General features: G+C 37.5%; 1 protein-coding gene across 1 annotated transcript; it reads right to left on the bottom strand.

The window, feature by feature from the left end:
* Positions 1 to 13,013: 13,013 nt before the first annotated feature.
* On the bottom strand, positions 13,014 to 16,221 carry LOC131197718 (interleukin-8-like). The gene is made up of 4 exons (XM_058182109.1): positions 15,588 to 16,221; positions 14,734 to 14,869; positions 14,361 to 14,444; positions 13,014 to 13,950 (listed from the first exon to the last, which is right to left on the bottom strand). The coding sequence occupies exons 1-4, from the start codon at positions 15,649 to 15,651 to the stop codon at positions 13,923 to 13,925; spliced, it is 312 nt and encodes a 103-aa protein (XP_058038092.1). The 5' UTR covers positions 15,652 to 16,221; the 3' UTR covers positions 13,014 to 13,922.
* Between the last annotated feature and the right edge of the window lie 5,284 nt (positions 16,222 to 21,505).

Here is a 21,505-nt window from a genome sequence, read left to right as displayed (position 1 = left end):
GTTTTGGCACTTAGATTATTTTATATGAAAACTCCAAGGTCTTTAACAGGGTGGGGGGTCATCTGTAAGGTAATGTCCATCAAGCTTGTATTTAGTGTTCAGATTCTTTTTTCCAATGTGTAAGATTGAGCATTTGCTGGTTGAAATTTGGAGTTGCCAAGTTTTTGACCATTCTGACACAAAGTCAAGGTCTTTTTGAAGGGTAGCTGTATTGTTGGTGGTGTTAAATAGTTTGACATCATCAGCAAAGAGAACACAATTACTTATAATATGGTCCCAGAGATCATTAATGTATAATATGAAGAGTGTTTGTCCAAAAACGCTGCCTTGGGGAACACCGCTATTGACAGGAACAGGATTTGATAGGGCACTGCCAATTTTGACCACTTGTTGTATTTGACAGGAATGCTGTTATCCAATTTTGGAGGGGTCCGGAGATGCCGTAGGATTTTAATTTAATTAGTTTTAGGAGAAGTTTATTATTTATGCATCTTGGCAGCCTATCTAACTGCAGAGTTCAGTCCTCTATATCTTTCAAGCACCCTTCTGATTGGGTTTGGGTGGATGAATCTCAGAGTTGGAGAGATTGTCTAGGGCTGCAGATAGGGAGTCCTAGGCACTGCTGGGCTTTCCTTAGTCAGCATGGTATGATTGGCTTCAACTTTGCTGAAATCAATCCCTCTAGGACCATTATCCCTAGAAGTTTTCGAGTCTGCTTCCTCATCATCATCATGAGAAGATGAGTCTACCAGAGCCATAATGTTTAACAGAATATATTCTCCTATTTTTAGCCATTTAATTTCCTTGTTATCAAGCTATGCAACCATTAGTGTTTCTGTGACAATACAACTTGATTAAATAAATAAATGACGTAGCAATGGTAATAAAAGATAACTTGATAATGAAAAATTGGTGGAACATATAGTTGAAATAGTAAAAAAAGGAGCAGGTTAAAATATTGTAGGATTTTCAAATACAAAGTAATAAAGTTTTAGCTCACAATACACCATTTAACTGTGGGTGAAATGGATAATTGATATGGAAATACCAAGAAACAGTGGAATAGAAGACAAAGAATTGGAGAAGACAGTATCAAGAACTGAAATCCAAAGATGAAAGATTATGGCATAAAGTAGCTGTGGAAATTCCAGTAGTTATCAACACACTGGGTGCCATACCAAATAATCTTGGATGGCACATAGAAACTGACCATGGACATGATTTCAATTTGTCCAATACAAAAGACCACACTGTTTGGATCTGCACACATACTGTGCCAAAACATTACAACATTCTAGGTTCTTGGGAAGAATTTGATGCATATGAAGGCCAACACCAGCTAAAGAATGATCAGGTGTGATTTCATACTTGTCAAATAATGGCCACCTATTTAGCAGCTGTAAGATTGTATCAACTGACTACAAACTACATGACAAAATAGCAAAATTATCAGCAAGAAATACTATTTTTCTGAAAGCAAAAATTGGTGGGACAACAAAATAGGCAAAGTAATAGAAAATTTAGAAGTTAAAGTGCTTTGGGACTTCAGAATTGAAAGAAACAAGCATGTAGCATGTAATACCCCAGACTTGACAATTGTTAATAAGTTGACAAAAACATTTGGATAATATATGGGTGGTACCTGGAGAAATGAAAGGTTATAAATCAAGAACTACCTGTATTAACATATAATCCAGGATAGGCATTTTTCAGGAGCCCCATAAGGGGAATTCTCCTTCGAAGTCATTGGATATTCAACCATTTAATATCTTTAAATCAATTTTTACTATTACTAACTATAGTAACTCCACCATTAGGTCTCCCAATAAAGGGAAGGAAATGAGGTATCAAATAGTTATAATAAAGCCACATTATTTGGCCCCTTTCTAGCATTAAAATTGCCAGCAGATAGCAAAGTAAAATCAACATAATTAAGCCACCAAGCCAAACTTCAAAACATTCCCAACTATTATTAATTTGGATCTTTTTGATGGAAAATATGTATTTATAAAAAATAAATTTAACTGAATTAGTTTAATTTAACTTGAAGTTGAAGGCTTGAAGCCTCTCTTTTATAAAGTAGATGGTTAAACGTTTGGGAAGAAATATTTAATATCTTTTCCCCATATTATTTCATCTAGCTCACAAATACATAATAATCATATCTTTCCCTTGATCTAAGCATTGACAAATGTTACAATAACAATCTGCCACTGCTGTATTCTTGTGAGCCTAGGATTATATATTCTATGGGTACACTCCACATTTTCTTCAGTAAATGGTATATTTTCCACAAGTCCATTAATTTTTGGAATAAGATACTTCAATACAGTAAGTCATTCTTCTCCATTTTCTACCAAATGTCTTCATTACTATCTTCTTTCTGTATTTATCTTTTATTATTTTATTTATTATTATTTATTATTATCCCTAGTGCCGTGTAATGGTATGAGCTCCTGCCCCAGCTTCTGCCAACCTAGCAGTTCAAAAGCATGTAAAAATACAAGTAGAAAAATAGAGACCACCTTGGTGGGAAGGTAACAGTGCTCCGTGTGCCTTCGACGTTTAGTCATGCCGGCCACATGACCAGGGAGACATCTTCGGACAGTGCTGGCTCTTCAGCTTAGAAACAGAGATGAGCACCATCATCTAGAGTCGGGAATGACTAGCATGTATGTGCGAGGGGAACCTTTATCTTTACTTTATTATTATTATTTATACAAAATGACAGTATACACAGCAAACGAGATAACTATGCTGGATTTCGTATCACAGATCACTAGTCAAACACTTCCCAAGCGTTTAGGACTGCATGATGTATTGGCTTCTTCTTCTTCTTCTTCTTCTTCTTCTTCTTCTTCTTCTTATTATTATTATTATTATTATTATTATTATTATTATTATTATTATTATTATTATTATTATTAAAAAGTGAATCCAGACTTGCAAGATTTTATTACTATAACTGTTCTGTCCCCCTCAACACTCCCAAGAAAATAAGCCAGTCAAAGTCCTTCTGCCAACAGTTTATTTACACTTGGCCGGGTTCCCTTTGGCACAGAAATGTTCTGGCCACATTTCCACACGGCCTGCCAAAATCTCTTATCTTGTAGAAGCGAGCTGAAAAACAGTCTGTTACCACCTCAACACTCCCAAGAAAATAAGCCAGTCAAAGGCCTTCTGCCAACAGTTTATTTACACTTGGCCGGGTTCCCTTTGGCACAGAAATGTTCTGGCCATGTTTCCCCATGCGCCTGCCAAATTCTCTTTTCACTGTTTGTGAAAAACAGTCTGTTACCGAAATAACCAAGAAATTACAGGGAAAGCAAAAGTCACTCACAAATAGATTCAGTCTTCAACAGATTGCCCGCGAAGTTTGCAGCTTTGTCCAACACAAAGAGCCACAGAGCTCCTCCTCCTGCTTTTATCTCCTGTGGGGTGTTGCTCCGTGACTCAGCACTCCCTGGGCCTGCCCCACTTCTTCCTCTGCTTTGCACGCCTTTCACATCTTCGCAGTCTCACATCGAGCCAGGATTGATCCTCAACAACTGGCTCTTGGAGCGTTGCCAAGTAGGAAGAGGGCCTGGGGAAATCAGGCCTTGTCAGCCCTTCCTCCTCCTCCTGGGGTGGTGCCAGGGAGGGAGAGGGCCCGGGGGAAGCAGGCCTTGCCAGCTCCTCCTCCTCCTCCTGGGGTGGTGCCAGGGAGGGAGAGGGCCCGGGGGAAGCAGGCCTTGCCAGCTCCTCCTCCTCCTCCTGGGGTGGTGCCAGGGAGGGAGAGGGCCTGGGGTAAGCAGGCCTTGCCAGCTCCTCCTCCTCTCTTTCTGAATCATCATCCTCCAGGAGGCCAAGCCTGGGGGCCTGGGTCACAACAATAACATTAAAGTAACAGTGGTATTAGCATGCATGACTTTGTTCCCTAGTCTGATCTATCTTAAAGGGATGACAATTCTGGACTCAATCAACATTCAGATCTTGGTCAGAATGTTGTTTTCTGTTGGCTTCTTCCTTTCAATTTCTTCTTTCTCAAAACTGCTTCAATTATCTCTTAAACTTCCTTATTCATCTTCTCATTGTGATGTTTCTTCCTGAACATTTCTGCTATTTTTTTTTAATCAGTCAGCAAAGGTTTTTAGCTAAATGTGACTGGCTAAGATTTGAATAGAACCTTTTCAAGAGAACAGCAATCTGTTCAACACAAAATCCTCCCCAATAGCTAGCCACTTTCCCTTTTATTAATTATAAATAAGGGAGCTATTGGAACTAGTTCACTGAGGCTAAGAGCCAGACCATTAGCTTTTTTATTCATAGAAGACAACCAATTAAAAATGTCAGATGAACACTCTGACCTAATAAATAATAGAGAGTAGTTTATGGTTCACAATCACATTGTTCAAATAGGGAAAATGGCATAGTTGAGATTTAACTTTCTCATCCAATTGCTAAAACAAAGTTTTAGAGTGGACCCTTTTAAAAACAGGCTTTTTTCTAAGCATTCTGTCATTGTACCATTTAGTACTCCTTGCTCATGGCCACCTGAACTGTTATGTGTGAAAGACTTTGCTGATAGTAATACAAACTAGAGTCTATCTGTAGGGGGCAGTTAAATCTGATAAAGTCATGCAGAGGGTTTCCCTGCTTGTTATGGGAAGAAATGCCACAAAATGACTGCCTTTCAGCTCTGTGCTGCTGATTCCCAGAGCTAAGTAATTTCAGGGAGTAGACCTAAGAGGTTGTCTGAGTTGTCCAGGTTAACTGGGTTTGGCAAACATAACAATAGAATCATAACTGGTTAGTGCACCAATATTTTCCTCCTTGCTCTCATTTTTTTAATTGTTTTTGCTTTTCTGGTGCTGGGTTCTGCTTATGTTGGTTATGAGTATAAGATATACTCAGAGCTACCAGTCAATTAAAATGTATTTATGTTCCAAAAGTAAACACAATAAAAAGATGGAAAATATAAAACAATAATTAGAAAAAGAAATTGTAAAAATTGTGAGAAAAGCCTAAAACTGTTAGTAAATAGTAATTAACAGCTTGAGGGAGGAACCAGATAATTTCTAGCAGCTAAACCTATTGAGTAGAATTTTGGAACCATCTTAGAAATTTCTGAATCAGTGGTGGGTTTAAAAAAATTTTACTACCGGTTCTGTGGGTGTTGCTTGGTGGGCGTGGCATGGCTTGATGGGTGTTGCTTGGTGAGCGTGGCAGGGGAAGATTACTGCAAAATCCCCATTTCCTCCAGATCAGCTGGGACTTGGGAGGCAGAGAATAGTTGGGGGTGGGGCCAGTCAGAATTTTTACTACCAGTTTTACTACCAGAACTACTCAAAATTTCCACTACCGGTTCTCCAGAACCTGCTGAAACCCACCTCTGTTGTGAATGTGTCATTGGCATGTAAGAAGAGTGGATTTTAATCTCTTAAAATTAAAATCCATGTTTTTCACTTTCATGCATAGCAAATACATTCAACTGGGAGCTGGAAACCTGAACAAAGAGAAGCAACCTAGAACTAAGGAGAAATTTCCTGGCAGTAAAAGCAATCAACCAGTGGAACAGCTTGCCTTCAGAAGTTGTGAATGCCACAACACTGGAGACTTTTAAGAGAGACTGGACACCACTTGTCTAAAATGGTATAAAGTCTCCTGCTTGAGCAGCAGCTTGGACAACTTTGTTATTCTGTTAAAGCAAAGACAACAAAACAGACTTTTGCACTGAATACAGTATATCTACCAACTAATGTCCTAATAGATAGTACCCTAGCTCAGGCTAAAGTAAATTGTCTTCTACATTTCTACAATTTAGCAGTTACAAGAGATATTTGGGGGCTTTTATGAGAAGCTCTAATTTGGGTTTATATAGAAAGATTGAAAATAGTCACCTAGATATTTAAAGGATTTTATCTGCTTGATGAATTTGCTGATGGTGATCCATCCAATTTCTGAGAGAATACCGATGCTTTTGTTTTAGACTATAAGCTTCCAAAATAGCAGAGAGGCATGTTACTATGCTGCTATATGCAGATGATGCAGTAATCTCTCAAGGACATCCATTGGATTCAAGAAAGTTTTGAACATCATTGTAGAATTATGGGATCATAGGGCTGGAAGAGAACTGAGAAGTCTTCAAGTCCAACCCTCTGCTCAAGGCAGGAGTCCTTACACCATCCTGGACAAATGATTGTGCAATATTTTCTTGAAAACCTCCAATGAAAAACTTCCATTATAAAGAGAGTAAGCTGAAAATCTAAAACTAAAATAATGGCATTCACAAATAGTCCAAAAAGCATTCCTGAAATATTAACAACAATGCAGGGGTGGCACAGTGGTTAGAATGTAGTATTGCAGGCTAATTCTACTGACTGCCAGAGGTTCAGTTCTCACTGGCTCAAGATTGACTCAGCCTTCCATCCTTCTGAGATTGGTATAATGAGGACCCAAATTGCTGGATGCAATATGCTGACTTTAACTTGCTTAAAGAGGATTGTAAAGCATTGTAAAGTATATAAATCTAAGTGCTATTACTATTGCTAATATGCCGTTTTTCTGATACCTATGGGTAATCTTCCAGGCTAATGCAAATAAAAGGGCCAATGCTAACTATGCTTCGCAAAATGCACATAGGAGTGTAGCAGTTATTTTAAGTTTTCATCATTCCAGAGAACATTAGTATATACCTGCAGCCATTAAGCTCTTTGAGACCAAGCCCCTAGCTCAGTTACTTTATGCTGCACACCTTGGGTACCCCATTCCCTTTCAGTCTTGTAGCACTGGAACGTGTTCAACTGAAAGTTTTAACAGCATTCTCCCAAGTTCCTTGCTGTGTCCCCAGTGCTCTACTAGGCATGGAAGTTGGAATGGTGAGAGTAGGGACTAGAACAGTGATGGTGAACCTTTTTGGCAGCAACTTCCGAAAAGGGAGCGTGCATGCATAGCACCAAGTTCCAAAAAGGGAACACTTTGCACTGGTCTGGGCCGCAACCTGGAAGAGGAGCTGCCCAGAGGGCATGCAAGCACCTGCAAATAAACTTCTGTTTTCCGGCATGTACACGTGCGCCAGCCAGCAAGTCTTCCGGTTACTGCTGCTCATGCGCACATGCTGAACAGCTGGCTAGTGCGCATGCTCACACCAGAAAATGGAAGACCAGCTCTTTCAGTTTCCAGTGCTGCCACACATGCAAAGGCCAGTTGATTGTCATGTGCGCATGCGTACCAGAGACCTGGAAGAGGAATGGGTATCGCTGCATGTGCCAGGCGACATGGCTTCGTGTGCCCCTTTGGGCATGTGTGCCATAGGTTTGCCGTCACGGGACTAGAATATAGCAAGTTGTATTTACTAGCTGAAGCTGACACTTTCCCCTATATGCTTAGTTCCACTAACATTAGTGAACACAGAATACAGATTTCAAAGAGGGTGGAAACCAATAGTTTACAACAAGTATTAGGCTTTCTCCCATTTACTTATATTTGGGGCTATAATAATAATAATAATTTAATTTTTATACCGCCCTTCTCCCGCAGGACTCAGGGCGGTTCACAGCCAAGTAAAAACCAGCAATAAATAAATACGATACAGATAAAACCAATGATTAAAAAACTTATTCCATTTGGCCCTAGTTAAAAATATATAAAACCATAAAACCCCATTAAAATTTAAAAAATCAATAATAAAAATTCTAAAAAATCCTATGCCATGCTATGCTATGAGCAACAAAGGCCAGATTTAATCAACATTTGTCTGACATCCTCAAATGGATGCTGGTAATACCATTCAGTTTCTCATGGTAGATATGCTGAGATTCAGTCTGGCAGCAGCCTTGTATATCATATAGCATAATATCCTAAATAAAGGGACGCGGTGGCTCAGGGCTAGGACGTTGAACTTGTTGATCGAAAGATCGGTAGCTCGGCGGTTCGAATCCCTAGTGCTGTCGTGTAATGGGGTGAGCTCCCGTTACTTGTCCCAGCTTCTGCCAACCTAGCAGTTCTGAAAGCACGTAAAAATGCAAGTAGAAAAAATAGGGACTACCTTTGGTTCCGTGCGCCTTTGGCGTTCCGTGCGCCTTTGGCGTTGAGTCATGCTGGCCACATGACCACGGAGACGTCTTTGGACAGCACTGGCTCTTCAGCTTTAAAACGGAGATGAGCACCGCCCCCTAGAGTCGGCAAAAACTAGCACGTATATACGAGGGGAACCTTTACCTTTACCTAATATCCTAAATCAGAGAAGGGCTTTCACCTTAGCCCAATATAATGCTTTCCTTCAACACTTTTGGCTGGAAGATTAAAAAGGATACCGTATGTATTACAGTTATGTCCTTATGACCTAGGACAGATTGAAACTATATTGTCAGCTTTTATACAGAATCTTGAAATCCCACCCTCTGGAACGAACTCCCCCCAGGACTTCGTCAACTTCCGGACCTCCGAACCTTTCGTCGCGAGCTTAAAACGCACTTATTCATCTGCGCGGGACTGGATTAGATTTTTAAAGTTATTGGTTTTAAGGGGTTTTTTATTATTTATATTGTTTTTAAATTAGGCAATAGAATAAGTTTTTTAATTGTTGTTTTTTAATTTGTATTTATATGTATTTTAACTGCCTGTGAACCGCCCTGAGTCCTTAGGGAGATAGGGCGGTATATAAATTTGAAAAATAAAATAAAATAAAAATAAAATAAATGTTCTAATTATTCCATCCCTGACCAGCAGAACAGGATTCATCAGTATAATCATTTTTCCATTTTGACATCAACCCTGAAACACATGAGGTTGTCAGGATTTGCAGGGCAGCATGGAAAATTAAAAATAAAAGGAATCCCTGCAGATTTTACTCTGCTAGTCATTGCCAATTATAGAGGGCAATGCTCATCTCCATTTCAAGATTCATTGAGCCAATGCTGTCTGATATTTCTATAGTCATGTGGCCATCATAACATCATGAAGCCCTGTTACCTTTCCACTGAAGTCCATTTGGGGCAGTGTGATGGCTCAGCTGGTTTAAAGACCCAAGTGTCACACAATGGGGTAAGCTCACATTCTCACCCTAACTCCTGCTTACCTAGCAGTTTGAAAGCATGCAACTGTGAGTAGATAAGTAGGAATGCAAAATTAGGCAGATAATAATTAAGACAATTGAACCTGCCTAAGTATAGATAGCCATAAATGCCCCAGCTTCAGCATTAAGGATGGATTACATTTTAACTTATTCTTTTATGCTTTAGGGTCTGAAAGAGAATTTGCCTTTTAGATAATTTATTGTTTTATCTACCAATATTCATTTTTAGATTTATATTGCTATATTAATGTTTATACTACTCAGATTGCTAAATTTACCCTTTTTTCTTTTGTCATACATGTGTAGTCTTATTGTTTTTTGAATTAAGATTGTCTTTTACACAAAATTCTTTGCTTGTTTCTACCTTTCCTAATTAACCTAATATTGTCAAATTAGTTTTTGATATTTCAGTACTAATCTCCTTGTGCTGGTGATTGATCACAATAAAGTTTCACTTTAATAAGGAGGAAGAATAACTGTTTCAAGAGACTTTGTTCTGTAGAAATAAGTCAATGTGTTTAGTCAGGAATCAGACATTTTATTTATTTTGCTGTATGTGTTTCAGAAGTTTTATTCTTTTTTATTCTGATTTCTCAGGGTAAGTAAGAGAATATATATCATGTCACTATAAATTGAAGATTTTTTCTTTATTATTTTTTTGGAAGCTCATAACATATATGAGGACATAACATATAACATATAACATAACATATATGAGGATTTGTGGGTTTTTCTGTGAGTTTAATTTCTATCCCAAGGGGGCAGGAGGATTAAAAAAAATTAGTTTCTGAAGGTTGAATCACACTTCTGTAAGCCAACTTTGCAAGAACATGGGAAATGATAGAGGAAAAGGAGAAATATCACCAATTATAAATGGGCTCAACATTCAAGGTATTTCTCTTGCTATAGAAGCCAAACACTACAATAAAATCTTCATGTGAATATTTGTGATGAAAGAGAAAGAAAACATATTGTACTGCTATCCTGCTTATCAATGAATTCTTTGAGCACAGGACACAAAACTAAATGGGGATGTCATCAACTGTTTAAAAGACTGTAGGAAGTTAGCACCTACCCATCTCCTAGTAAAATGAGATATTTTAGGAAATATTAAAAGGACAGAATATTTCCCCTAAAAGGGAGGCAGAAAAGGGAGTCTTTGCTCCATTTTGTTGGGCCCACAAAACTGAGTGAAGAAGAAAAAAAGAGAAAGAAGAAAATCCTTTGTTAAAATTCTTCCTTCCCTCTGTGTACCTTAAAGTACACAAGTACAAAGTAACAGCCCAAGTTTATGAGGGAGTGTTTTAAGTTCATTTACAGAAAATTTTAGTCTTGTGCTTACTGTATGTGTTTAAATGGTTTTACCTGTTCATCTCTTTCCTGAAGCATGTGAATTCAGCTCCCTTTTCTCATCTGTGATATACCCATATTGTTACCAGTTTATCTGGGACTTCTCAGGGTGCCGTCCGCCAAGCAATGTCGGCTGGCGGCCCCCAGGGGAAGGTCCTTCTCTGTGGGGGCTCCCACACTCTGGAACGAACTTCCCCCGGGTCTACGCCAAATACCTGACCTTCGGACCTTTCGCCGCGAACTGAAGACACATCTTTTTATTTGCGCGGGGCTGGCTTAAATTTTATGGATTTTATAGTTTTTATTATTAATTTTAAATGGGGTTTTATTTCTATATATTTTAAATTTTTAGGCAAATTATAATAAGTTTTTTAATGTTGTATTTTATAGAATATTGTCTTGTCTGTTTTTATTTGCCTGTACACCGCCCTGAGTCCTTCGGGAGAAGGGCGGTATAAAAATCAAATAAATGAAAATGAAATGAAATGAAATCTGTTTAGTAACTGCAATACCAAGGTGTTGTTTTTTTCTCAAACCCTGCCTGCAAGCTAACTACTACCACAACCAATCTCTAATCCTCCAACAATGCCTTTTGGAGGGGGGGGACCCTGTTCTCATGTCTCTCAGCCATGCACAGATGACTCTGCAACTTGTGGAAGCAGAGCACATGGATCCAATGCTTCCTCCAGAGGAGAGCTCCCATCCATTTGAGCCAGGAATTGTGTTTGGATCCAGCCCTCTGCTAGAAAGTCATCACAGCAACCAAAATGGAGCCCACCTTCCCAGCCTTACTGACCAACCTTATCCACAAGCATGTCACCCAGCAGACATGAAAGAAAGGACCCTGAGATGGACAAGTAAAGACCAAAAGACTCTTTTTAATCCCCAGAAGACAGCTGAAAAGACTATGGGGGAGGGTGGAAATTCATTGTAAGGTTTTCTTTCTTGTCTCATTTATATTGTAATCAGCTTAATGTACTCATGTAAGATTGTATTTGAGATGGTTGCCACAGCAAGTTCTGAACACTTTGGATTTCTGTCTGGTGGTAGGGAAATTTGTCTAGAATGTCTGTATTGCATACATACATACATACATACAGAGAGGGAGGGAGAGAGACCATTCAGAACTAGACTGAAACTATCCCCTTCACCTACCTCCTCACAAAACTTCTCCTTTTTGCTCTGTAGCACTAAGGCCCAAGCAGTCACTCCCTACTAATTCCATGGGGGGAGGGGCATCCCCTCAGACAATTCCCTCACTTGAAGAGATAGCAGAAAAAGTGATATCCAAAACCCAAGCCCTGACTACGACTCACAAATGATGCTGCCCAGCTGCCCAGCTGCCCAGCAAAGAAGGATATGTTGCACTGGTGGTCTCATGAGTAGGAGTCCCAGGGCTCATTTTGTGTAATTTTTAAAATACTAAACAGCCTGGATTGCACAATGGCTAACCTCAATTTGGACTCAGAAATCCTGGATGCACTAAAGTAAGAGCTAGGGCAGGTTCAAGAAACCATCCCTTGGAAATGGGCAGCTTGTAATTTAAAGGAAAACCATGGCTGTGAAGAATTTGGGGACTTTGTTTGCTTGAAACCTGACTGGAAGCTCACAGAAAATGATATCTGACATCTGAAATTAATTGGCATAAAAAACTGGATACTGTAAATTTATTTTCAGAACTTTTGCCGTGGCTGCTAGACCTCAGTGGTGTATTAACCATTAAACAGACTAAGCACATACTTAGGGCTCCAGGCCCAAACAGGGCACCACAAAGTTTTATATAGCCTAAGCTTGGCTTCGTTTGTACAGTATGTACAAGGAGGGGGGCACTAACAGTGCTCAGTGCTTAGGACACCAGTGAGCCTTAATCTGCCACTGCTAGACCTTCATGGTTGGAAGTTCTCCTTTTGGGACCCACTGGAAGAATCCTTTTCTGTTTTCTCTATCAATGCCTTGCCCTTTGCATCAGAAAAATTAAAAGCACTCATTGAGTCTCCCTGATCTGATCAATTTTTAATCTTTTGCCAAGAACACATCTGTCCCACTCAAATGTATTTTTGGGGGGGGAGGGGGAATTGTAGGAAGTTAGCACCCACTCCTCTCCTAGGAAAATATTTTAGGAAATATTAAAAGGGCAGAATATTTCTCCTAAAAGGGAGGCAGAAACTCAGCACCACCCCACCTTTGTCAATGGGCCGTTAAGGCCTGGGCCAGTCTATTCTACATAACAAAGATCTACCTCCTTCAGGCAGAGCCATAATAGGAATCCCAAAGCCCTTTCATTACATCATCACCCATCAAGAGTCAACCAAACTTGGGACTCAAAAATACAACCTACAAAGTTACCCCTGCATGGCCCCATGGGAGTCTGATAACCAATCAGAATACAAGCTCAAATTCAAAAGCCCAGAGAGGGTATAAAACTCAGGCACACACACACACACATCTCTTCCCTTTTTTCTCTTCACCCAAGATATTCAAGGCATGTAATCCTATCCACCATTAAAACCATCTTTCCAAGCAGCCACCATGTTTCTAGTGTCTTTTTCCCCACTTGGAACTGAACCCAGAAGGATATTTCTTCCAACAAGACAAAACTAAAATAATATTTCATCATTAAAATAATTTAATTAATTGCACATTGGTTGTACAAAAATATTTTAACAGTATTCAGTAATTGTTCAATAAATATATAAATAAATCTTAAATGATCATCTTATGGCTGTGAAAGTTCCAGATGTCTCTTCTGGGTAAAGAGTTTTTCACATAAAAATTCACTATAAACACTCTTTCAAATATCTGGTTCCCTCAACATAAACATTATAATTTTAAAATGCTCAGACACAAACATTTTCTAGTATAATAATAATAATAATTCTAGTATAATAATAAATAATACTTCACATATGCTTAGATTAATAAATAAGGTAGACACACTCTGAGAATAATACACATTTGTGAATATAGTGAGTTTCCATCAATGCTCAACACAAGATGTAAGATTCTCTGCCCTTTGGCCTCCAAACAATCCCGTAAGGGGACTAGATCAAGGCATTTCAGGAGTTTCATGGCCAAACTGGGCTTTCAACCTGGACCTCTTTAGATTGGCACTTTAAATTGATTCTCACAATAGACAGCCCAAGGCTGGCTTTGACTCATCCAAACTAGATATGCAAATCTATAGGTTGCTCTGTGCCTGAGGGTAACAGAAACTATTGCCAATCTGTTTTACTATCATGGCAATCTTATGTAACCACCATGGGGCTTCCATTTTAACTGCATTTAGTAATGTCTTTTGTTTTCCAAATCTTTACTCCCCATCTTATCTTTGCATTAGAACATTTCCTCTATGCATACGATAGATGCATTTCTGATGATTTTCTCTCAATGAAATTATACAATAAATAATTTTTCAAAATTCTTAATATAAAAGACTCTTCTTAAAATGTAGGTTGGTTGGAAGTGGCTCAGCTTCTTTTAAGGATGCCAACAGTGAGATAATTTGAAGCTTTTCTTATCACTGTGTCTCTGCATTATTCTTAGCCCTGGAGTAAAAGAAATGTAAGAAAAAATGAAGAGTTATATAAGCAATATTTCTATAAAAACAAATTTCCAGAAGAAAATACTGATATACAGTCATGCCACATCTCTGCTCTGGAATGTCCAATTCTAGAATCATTCCTTTATTTGTTTAAATAAATGAGGCTTATCTCTGGCCAGTTCAATGAACTAAGGAGAAATTTTCTGACTTGAAATAAATCAGTGGAACAACTTGCCTTCCAAAGTTATGAATGCCCCGTCACTGGGGGCTTTTAAGAAAAGATTGTCCAGAATGGTATAGAACAAAGATAGTGTTCTAAACACTATCTTTGATAAGACTTCTTTTGAATAAACACATTCAGAAAAAATTGTACTGTAAGATTTGTTTTTTAATTAAAAGCAAATAAGTACTTACTTTTCCAGAAGATTTGTGATGACTTTTTTCACCCAGATTGCAGTGGGGTCCAAGCACACTCGTCTGCCATCCTTAAGAGTTGCACTGCAACAAATGAAAATCATGATAATCAAGCACTGAGTTTGCAGAAGGTTATTTGTCTGTTTACTGGTTTAATATACAGGGCTTCTATGATTTTCCAATCAAATTTGGTTTTAATACACAAGAGCAAAGAATTTCTAGTACCACTAGCATCTAGTGATACTAACGGTCCATAAGAGGGAAAATTCAGATCTGTGCACAAGTTTTTCATGGGGCAGTTGGGCAGCAATGCTTCATGGTAGATTGTGCCTTAAAGTTAATGAGAAATATGAGGTAGCAAAAGTATACTTACATGACCTGAATGTTACTGCAATGTGGCCCACTTTTGATCAAGTTGACACTTGCAATGTGTCCACGGAGGCTGGGATTAGAATAGGTTTCTATACATTGACACCGAAGTTCAAGCCCTACACTGGCCAATGAAGCTCCTATTAAAAAAAAAGAAGTATAGAAAATAATTAAACTCTTTAATATATTTTAAACGTCTTTTCCAAAGGCTTGTTATAATGTGCTTTTCTTTAACCTGATTCAGTACCATTTATGAAAATCATTTCAATTATCCCTAAACTTGTTAAGTTAATTATTCCTATCAGTGCTCTCTTATGTATTATCTGTCAAATCTTATCTGTAAAAAAAAGAAGTAATAACATTTTGCAGATTACAGTAAAAATATTTGCATAGCTATTGCATTGCTAGTTGAGACTATAGATCTATCTATAGATTAGAATCAAACCTTTTGCTTTCATTGTAACAACCATGCAGATCATTAAAAAGTTGTGGTAAATACAACTATTCCCCATTAATATTTCCTAGGATCTAGTGCTCAAAGGTAGATTATTTTAGGATCTAGAAGTGTCATTTATTAATAACAACTTCTGAAAGATCTGTCATTTTAAATAAATTTATGCATAAGCTGCATTTAGTAAGTTTTACTTAAAAAGAGAAGAAAAACCACAAAAGTATATTTTCCTTTGGAAGTCAAAAGACCTCTGAGAATCTGTTTAGCATTTAATTATTAAATAACAGCTTTTTGCTGAAAATGATTTTTCCGTTACAAGCAATTATCCTCCTCCTGACAACAGTAAGCTTACCTTCCTCAGAAAATTGTTTATAACCTCTCATACAAATCATACAAACTCTGCCTACCTTCTGTCACTGTTGCAGAGATCAAGAAAAGAGCCAAAAATGCCGCCACAGTCTTGAAGTCCATGACAAGAGACGGAATTGTTTTCTTGGCTGGGATCCTGGAGACCAGAAGAGTGTTTGCTCAAGAAAGCCTGTGTTTGACTGAGCTCCACCACTTCGCTGGCTTATATACTAATGGACTTTGTCAGAGGAAATTCCCAGGGCTTGTAAGGCACTATCTTAAAATGAGTCATTAGGGAACCTGGAAGCAACTGCTTCCGACTACAATGATGACAGCCTATACTGGTTTATTTACTTCTACAGAAGGGTTTTCACACAAATTTTAACTTTGAATTCTTTTACTTTTCAAAATCAATATGTTTGCATTTTCTAAGAATAAGTGCATTGCCTGAAGAGCAATGCATCTCTCTGAACACATGGAAAGCATGTTTCACTAGGTTTGTTATCTACAAGAATCAATTGAGACTTCTGTACCCATGTTTCAAATATAAATTGTTTGGTTCTGGATTTTTGCATAGTTTTAAATTTTTAATTTGCATAGTTTTAAATTTTTAATTCTTTGCCAATATATCTCTTTATGATATGTAAGCAGCCCAGAGTCACCTTTTCAGGGAGTTGGGAGCATATTACTTTAATAAATGAATAAATAAAAATACGATAAAAATTAAAACTGCTGAATGGAAGAACATTTTTCTCCACTAGACATACGAACAATTAACCCAGACATCTGCACTTTTTAAGAATCAAATGAGATAATGTCATTTAATTCATGTCATTGAGAAAGTAATTCCTTAAACTTTTTTTCAAAATATAAAATCAATCCCTTTTACCCATACACACACACACACACACACACACACACACACACACACACACACACACACACATAGAGAGAGAGAGAGAGGACATCCAAGATTTCTATTAAAATTATGATGAGTTATTAATATGCTTATGTATCATATTCTTATAAGTTAACATACCATAAATATAAATGTAATCTGTTGCAGAAAACATACTTAAGGAATGGATTGGGTGAGTTCAACAGATTTTTGTTTTATGCACTTAATGAACAACTAGTCCTACTAATTTAAAAAAGGTATAATGCTAGGGATCAGGTTGTGAATAATTTGGGGCACAAATGGTTCCTAACCAGGCTACTGATAATGTGATAATTTTTTATTTATTTATTTATTTTTGTCACAACATTATATACATTGAAAGGAAACAATAGGACAGGAGCGATAGGCACTTTTGTGCCCTTATGCATGCCCCTTACAGTCCTCTTAGGAATGGGGTGAGGTCAATGGTAGACAGTTTTTGGTTGAAGCTTTTGGGAGTTTGAGAAGAGACCACAGAGTCAGGTAGTATATTCCAAGCATTGACAACTCTGTTACAAAAGTCATATTTTCTGTAATCAAGACTGAAGCGGTTAACATTAAGTTTGAATCTATTGTTTGCTCTTGTATTATTGCAATTGAAGCTGAAGTAGTCTGTAACAGGAAGGACATTGCAATAGATGATTCTGTGTGTTAAACACAGGTCTTGTCAGAGTCAGCGGAGTTCTAAGTTTTCTAATCCCAGGATTTCAAGTCTGGTGGTATAAGGTATTTCGTTGTTTACAGAGGAGCAGAGAACTCTTCTTGTAAAATATTTCTGGACTCATTCAATTGTATTAATGTCAGAGATGTGGTATGGGTTCCAGACAGGCAAGCTGTATTCAAGGATGGGTCTGGCAAATGTTTTGTATGCTCTAGTTAGTAGTGTAGAGTTTTTGGAAAAGAAGCTATGCAAAATTAGGTTTACAACTCTTAGAGCCTTTTTTGCTATGTAGTTGTGGGCTTTGGCACTTAGATCATTTGATATGAAAACTCCAAGGTCTTTAACAGGGTGGAGGTCATCTGTAAGGTAATGTCCATTAAGCTTGTACTTAGTGTACGTGGTTGCTAAAATACAGTTTTCCCACAAAACCTGGCAAAATATCAGGAGGGAAAGTGTACTATTTTGTATTTGGCAATAAAGCAAATAAAAATATGAAAGAAGAAAAAGTTGATATTAGCATGATTCTAAGTTCAATGTTTTCTTGTGAAACTGTGTCTGTGCATAAATTCTGCTTCTATTTTATACATCTATATACACCATGCTAAAGAATTACTCTAATCAACCAGTGATCCTTTCTTCTGTGTAAGCATGAAAGCATAGTAAATGTGAATTTCGTTGAGATATTGCCAAGAATCAATAAAGTTGGATTCCTCTTACACAAGAATGCACAAATTATAATTCCCAAAGTTTGCCACTGAAGTTTTAAAATGTGACATAATATAAATGCAATTAAATATGTGGAGATTTACTTTATGGTATTACAAAATTAATTTAATTTTTATTTTAAACTGTTTCTTTTTTCCTGGTTCAATCATACAATTGCTTCAATCATACAATTGCTTCCTTCAAGATGATGAATGACTCTTCATTCTCAGAAGAGTAATTATTACCTCTACTAATCAAGAAAGCAACATTTCTTCTGTGCTTTAATAACTAGATAGGACAGTGTATGTGTATGCTTCAAAAAGAGAAGATGGTAGTCATAACTTTGTGACTAAAGTAAAGTGACCAGATTTCAGCGATGGCAAAGCAGGACACTATTGAGGGGGGGGCTGCGCATGCGCGCTGAGTTTTGCCACCTGCCTGAAGGAGGAGGAGCGGCTGCTGCTTCTCCGCTCTTCCAGGTAGGCTCGGCTCTCCTCTCGGCTCTTTCAGGCAGGCTCGGCTCTCCTCAGCTCTCCTCTCGGCTCTTCTCTTCCACTCGGGTGAAGTCAAGCGGCGTCTCTCCTCCCTCTCGCGCCCCCTTCTCCGCCACTCCCCCTTCTCTGCCTCCTCCTCTTGCGTTGCCGCCTCCCATTTTCAGAATGGGAGTGAAACAAAAAAAAAATCGGGACTTTTTGGAATTGCCGCGGGACACGGGACAAATTATTAAAAAGCAGGACTGTCCCACCAAAAGTGGGACGTCTGGTCACTATAGACTAAAGGCTTGTGCCCTCTTTTTTAGAAATGTTGTATTTATGATGAATAAAAATGAGAGTAAGATTCTGATTGTCTCCCACATAAATGCTCTGAGTTAGAAAGTAGAAGGATCAATCTTATCAAGTGATGGAACCTAATTTCTTTAAGTAAACTATTCAAACTTTTTAGACCAAAAATATCCAAACTATTCATATATTGGGGATTGTTGAAACAATATATGTAGTGCCTAAGATAAAAATATAATTGAAGTTTGGACAGATGAGATCAGTTTGTTTTATCTAATATGTATGTAAGAGTTCATCTAATGAGAGTTTTGATTCATGGTGGTATATAAAACAGAACAATGCAAAAATTTGAACTCCAATCAAGCTGACCGAAAAAAGTATCTCATTTCTTAGAAAAGGTTTGCTGTTCACTGAAAGATACAAGGATGGTAAACCACAACCTAAACAAAATTATATTTTAAAATAATTTCTAGCCCATGTTTAATCAGGTTTGTAGAAATTTTGAAGAAAGGAGAAAAATCTCATAATCACTTCCTTTGAAAAGTTCAATAAAAGTTGGGAAACACAATTTCAGGTAAAGACAAGAGAGGAAACTTAATGGCTAAGTAATGAAAAGAAGATTTATTTGGACACCTGAAAGTAGCGTACTATCATAATTTCTCAATAGAATCATAAATAATTTGTCTTTTGTTTGGTTCTGCTAATATGTAATAATCTAAGAGACATGTTATGTTTTGTTCTATCATATTGTTTCTTGTGAACAAATGGTCACTCCATTGTTATTATTAACATCCTTTTACCTATTATTTCATTTTTAGGTATTTTTATAGTTTTAATGCTTTTAATTATCATTGTTATTATTTGTTTTATTTTATTTTTATTTTTTTGCTTTGTTGTCTGACAAAGTGTACCCAGAGACACTCGTTTTCTTTGCCTATATAAAGTTGAGGGAAAAAAATATTTTTTAAATTTTTTTATTTGATTTTATTCAGCACAAAGTTAAAATTCCAAACCTCAGTAAAAATCCAAAAAGACATAAAAGAAAAAAAAGAGCACAAAACACAGAACAGTCAGAACTAAAAAAGGGTGCATCTAAAAAACCCCCACCTTATACATATATTATGCTTTCTAATTGAATATTGATTAATATACTAGTACTAATTAGTTCCCATACCTTGTGAAACAGCCCCCCTCCCCCGATTTTTAAACTACTAAATCTGTTAGCAACTTGTTGAACTGTCTTCTATTTGTTATATTGGTGACAAAGTAGTTAGCAGGAAAAGCAATAATAGTAAAACAGAACAAAATTGAAGTTCCAAATCACTCTGTTAACAAACTGTTATTGTAATCCACTCATAGAAAATTACCATGGTATCTTAACTATCCTGGATCATTCCAAAAGTTATAAATAAATTGTCCTGAGTCAAAAATCCATGTCTGTTTCTTAATATCCTCTCTTGTCAATTGTTATTTAAGTGTAATACATTCAGTTTCCAGAATATGTCTATCTTCCAGTCAGAATGCAAGCAAGAGGAGTTACCAGTTAACCATAACAAATCCATCCAGTTTCCCTCTGTCTTTGTAGAGGAAAGGAATTTCTCTCCCTCTCTTCCAGCTGAAGCCATGATATTGGAGAAATATACAGACTTAAATGTAAACATCTGAACAATAAATGAAATCCACTTCATTGTTTCTTCTGAAACTGGATCAAAGTCCTTTGGTGTATCTTTATCCAAAGATAAAGCTGCAGGTTGTACCGTATTTCCCTGAAAATAAGACCCTGTTTTATATATTTTTTTGAACCCTGAAATAAGTACTTGGCCTTATTGCCGTGTGCTCAAAAGCCCGATTGGGCTTATTATCAGGGATAATATAATTATAAGGGATGTCTTATTTTGGGGAAAATAGGGTAACACTTTTTGAAGATTCATTATAGTTTGATCAAGTTTATGTAAGTGAAAACCAGCTAGAGCAGTGGTTCTCAACCTGTGGGTCGGGACCCAGTTGGGGGTTGAATGACGATTTGCCAGGGGTCGCCTAAGACCATCGGAAATATGGGAAGTATACTTGCGAGTTGAAGAATCACGCTCCAATGGTTGACTCCACAAGCCAGCTGCAGGCTCTTCAAATTGCTAGCCGAATTCGGCTTCAGGCGCGATGAATTAAAAAAGAGAGAAATCTTTGCTCTGATGTTTCCCTCTCAAGCCAGCTGCAATCACTCCCAATCGCTAGCCTAATCTGGCTTCAGGCGCGATAAACTTAATAGGGGAGGAGTCTCCGCTTTAATGCCTCCGTCCTCAAGGCAATCGCAAGCAGTTCAGATCGCTAGCCAATACGACTTCAGGCACGATAAATTCAAAACAAAAATAATTTTATGGTTGGGGTCGCCACATCGTGGGGAATTGTATTAAAGGGGTCTGAGCTAGAAGCTGCATATTTTCCCATCCCTCTTTCTTATATTTCAGACACTGTTCAGTCATTTTAATCTGTGGAACTTAATCAGGGTACAAAAAAATAATATTTTTTTCTATATTTCAATCTAAAATTATAAGAAAAATTCAATAGAAATAAACTCTAGGTATTTTGCAAATTCAAAAAAATACAGAATCCAGTGGTGAGAGTTTACTTCACCAGCTCCCCAAACATTGCCATGCTTGCTGTATGGAAGGGATAAATGTTATCCAGGACAACATATATCAGAAAGAAAAGAGCAAAAAAGCAAATAGAGCCTAGCAAGAATTGAAATAAATCAGCATTCAACCACTGATCAACTTTTAAAGAAAGGAATAAGTCAAAAAGTGAAAGTTAAAATTCCGGCATGCTTAGAAAACGAAACGTTTAACAGGAAGGTGGATTCACCCAGTGACTTTTCTATCCCTTCAAGGGGGAATTGGA

The sequence above is a fragment of the Ahaetulla prasina genome, chromosome 4 (genome assembly GCF_028640845.1).
Source record: "Ahaetulla prasina isolate Xishuangbanna chromosome 4, ASM2864084v1, whole genome shotgun sequence".
NCBI classification, from domain to species: Eukaryota; Metazoa; Chordata; class Lepidosauria; order Squamata; family Colubridae; genus Ahaetulla; species Ahaetulla prasina.
This window is presented reverse-complemented; position numbering and strand designations above follow the sequence as displayed.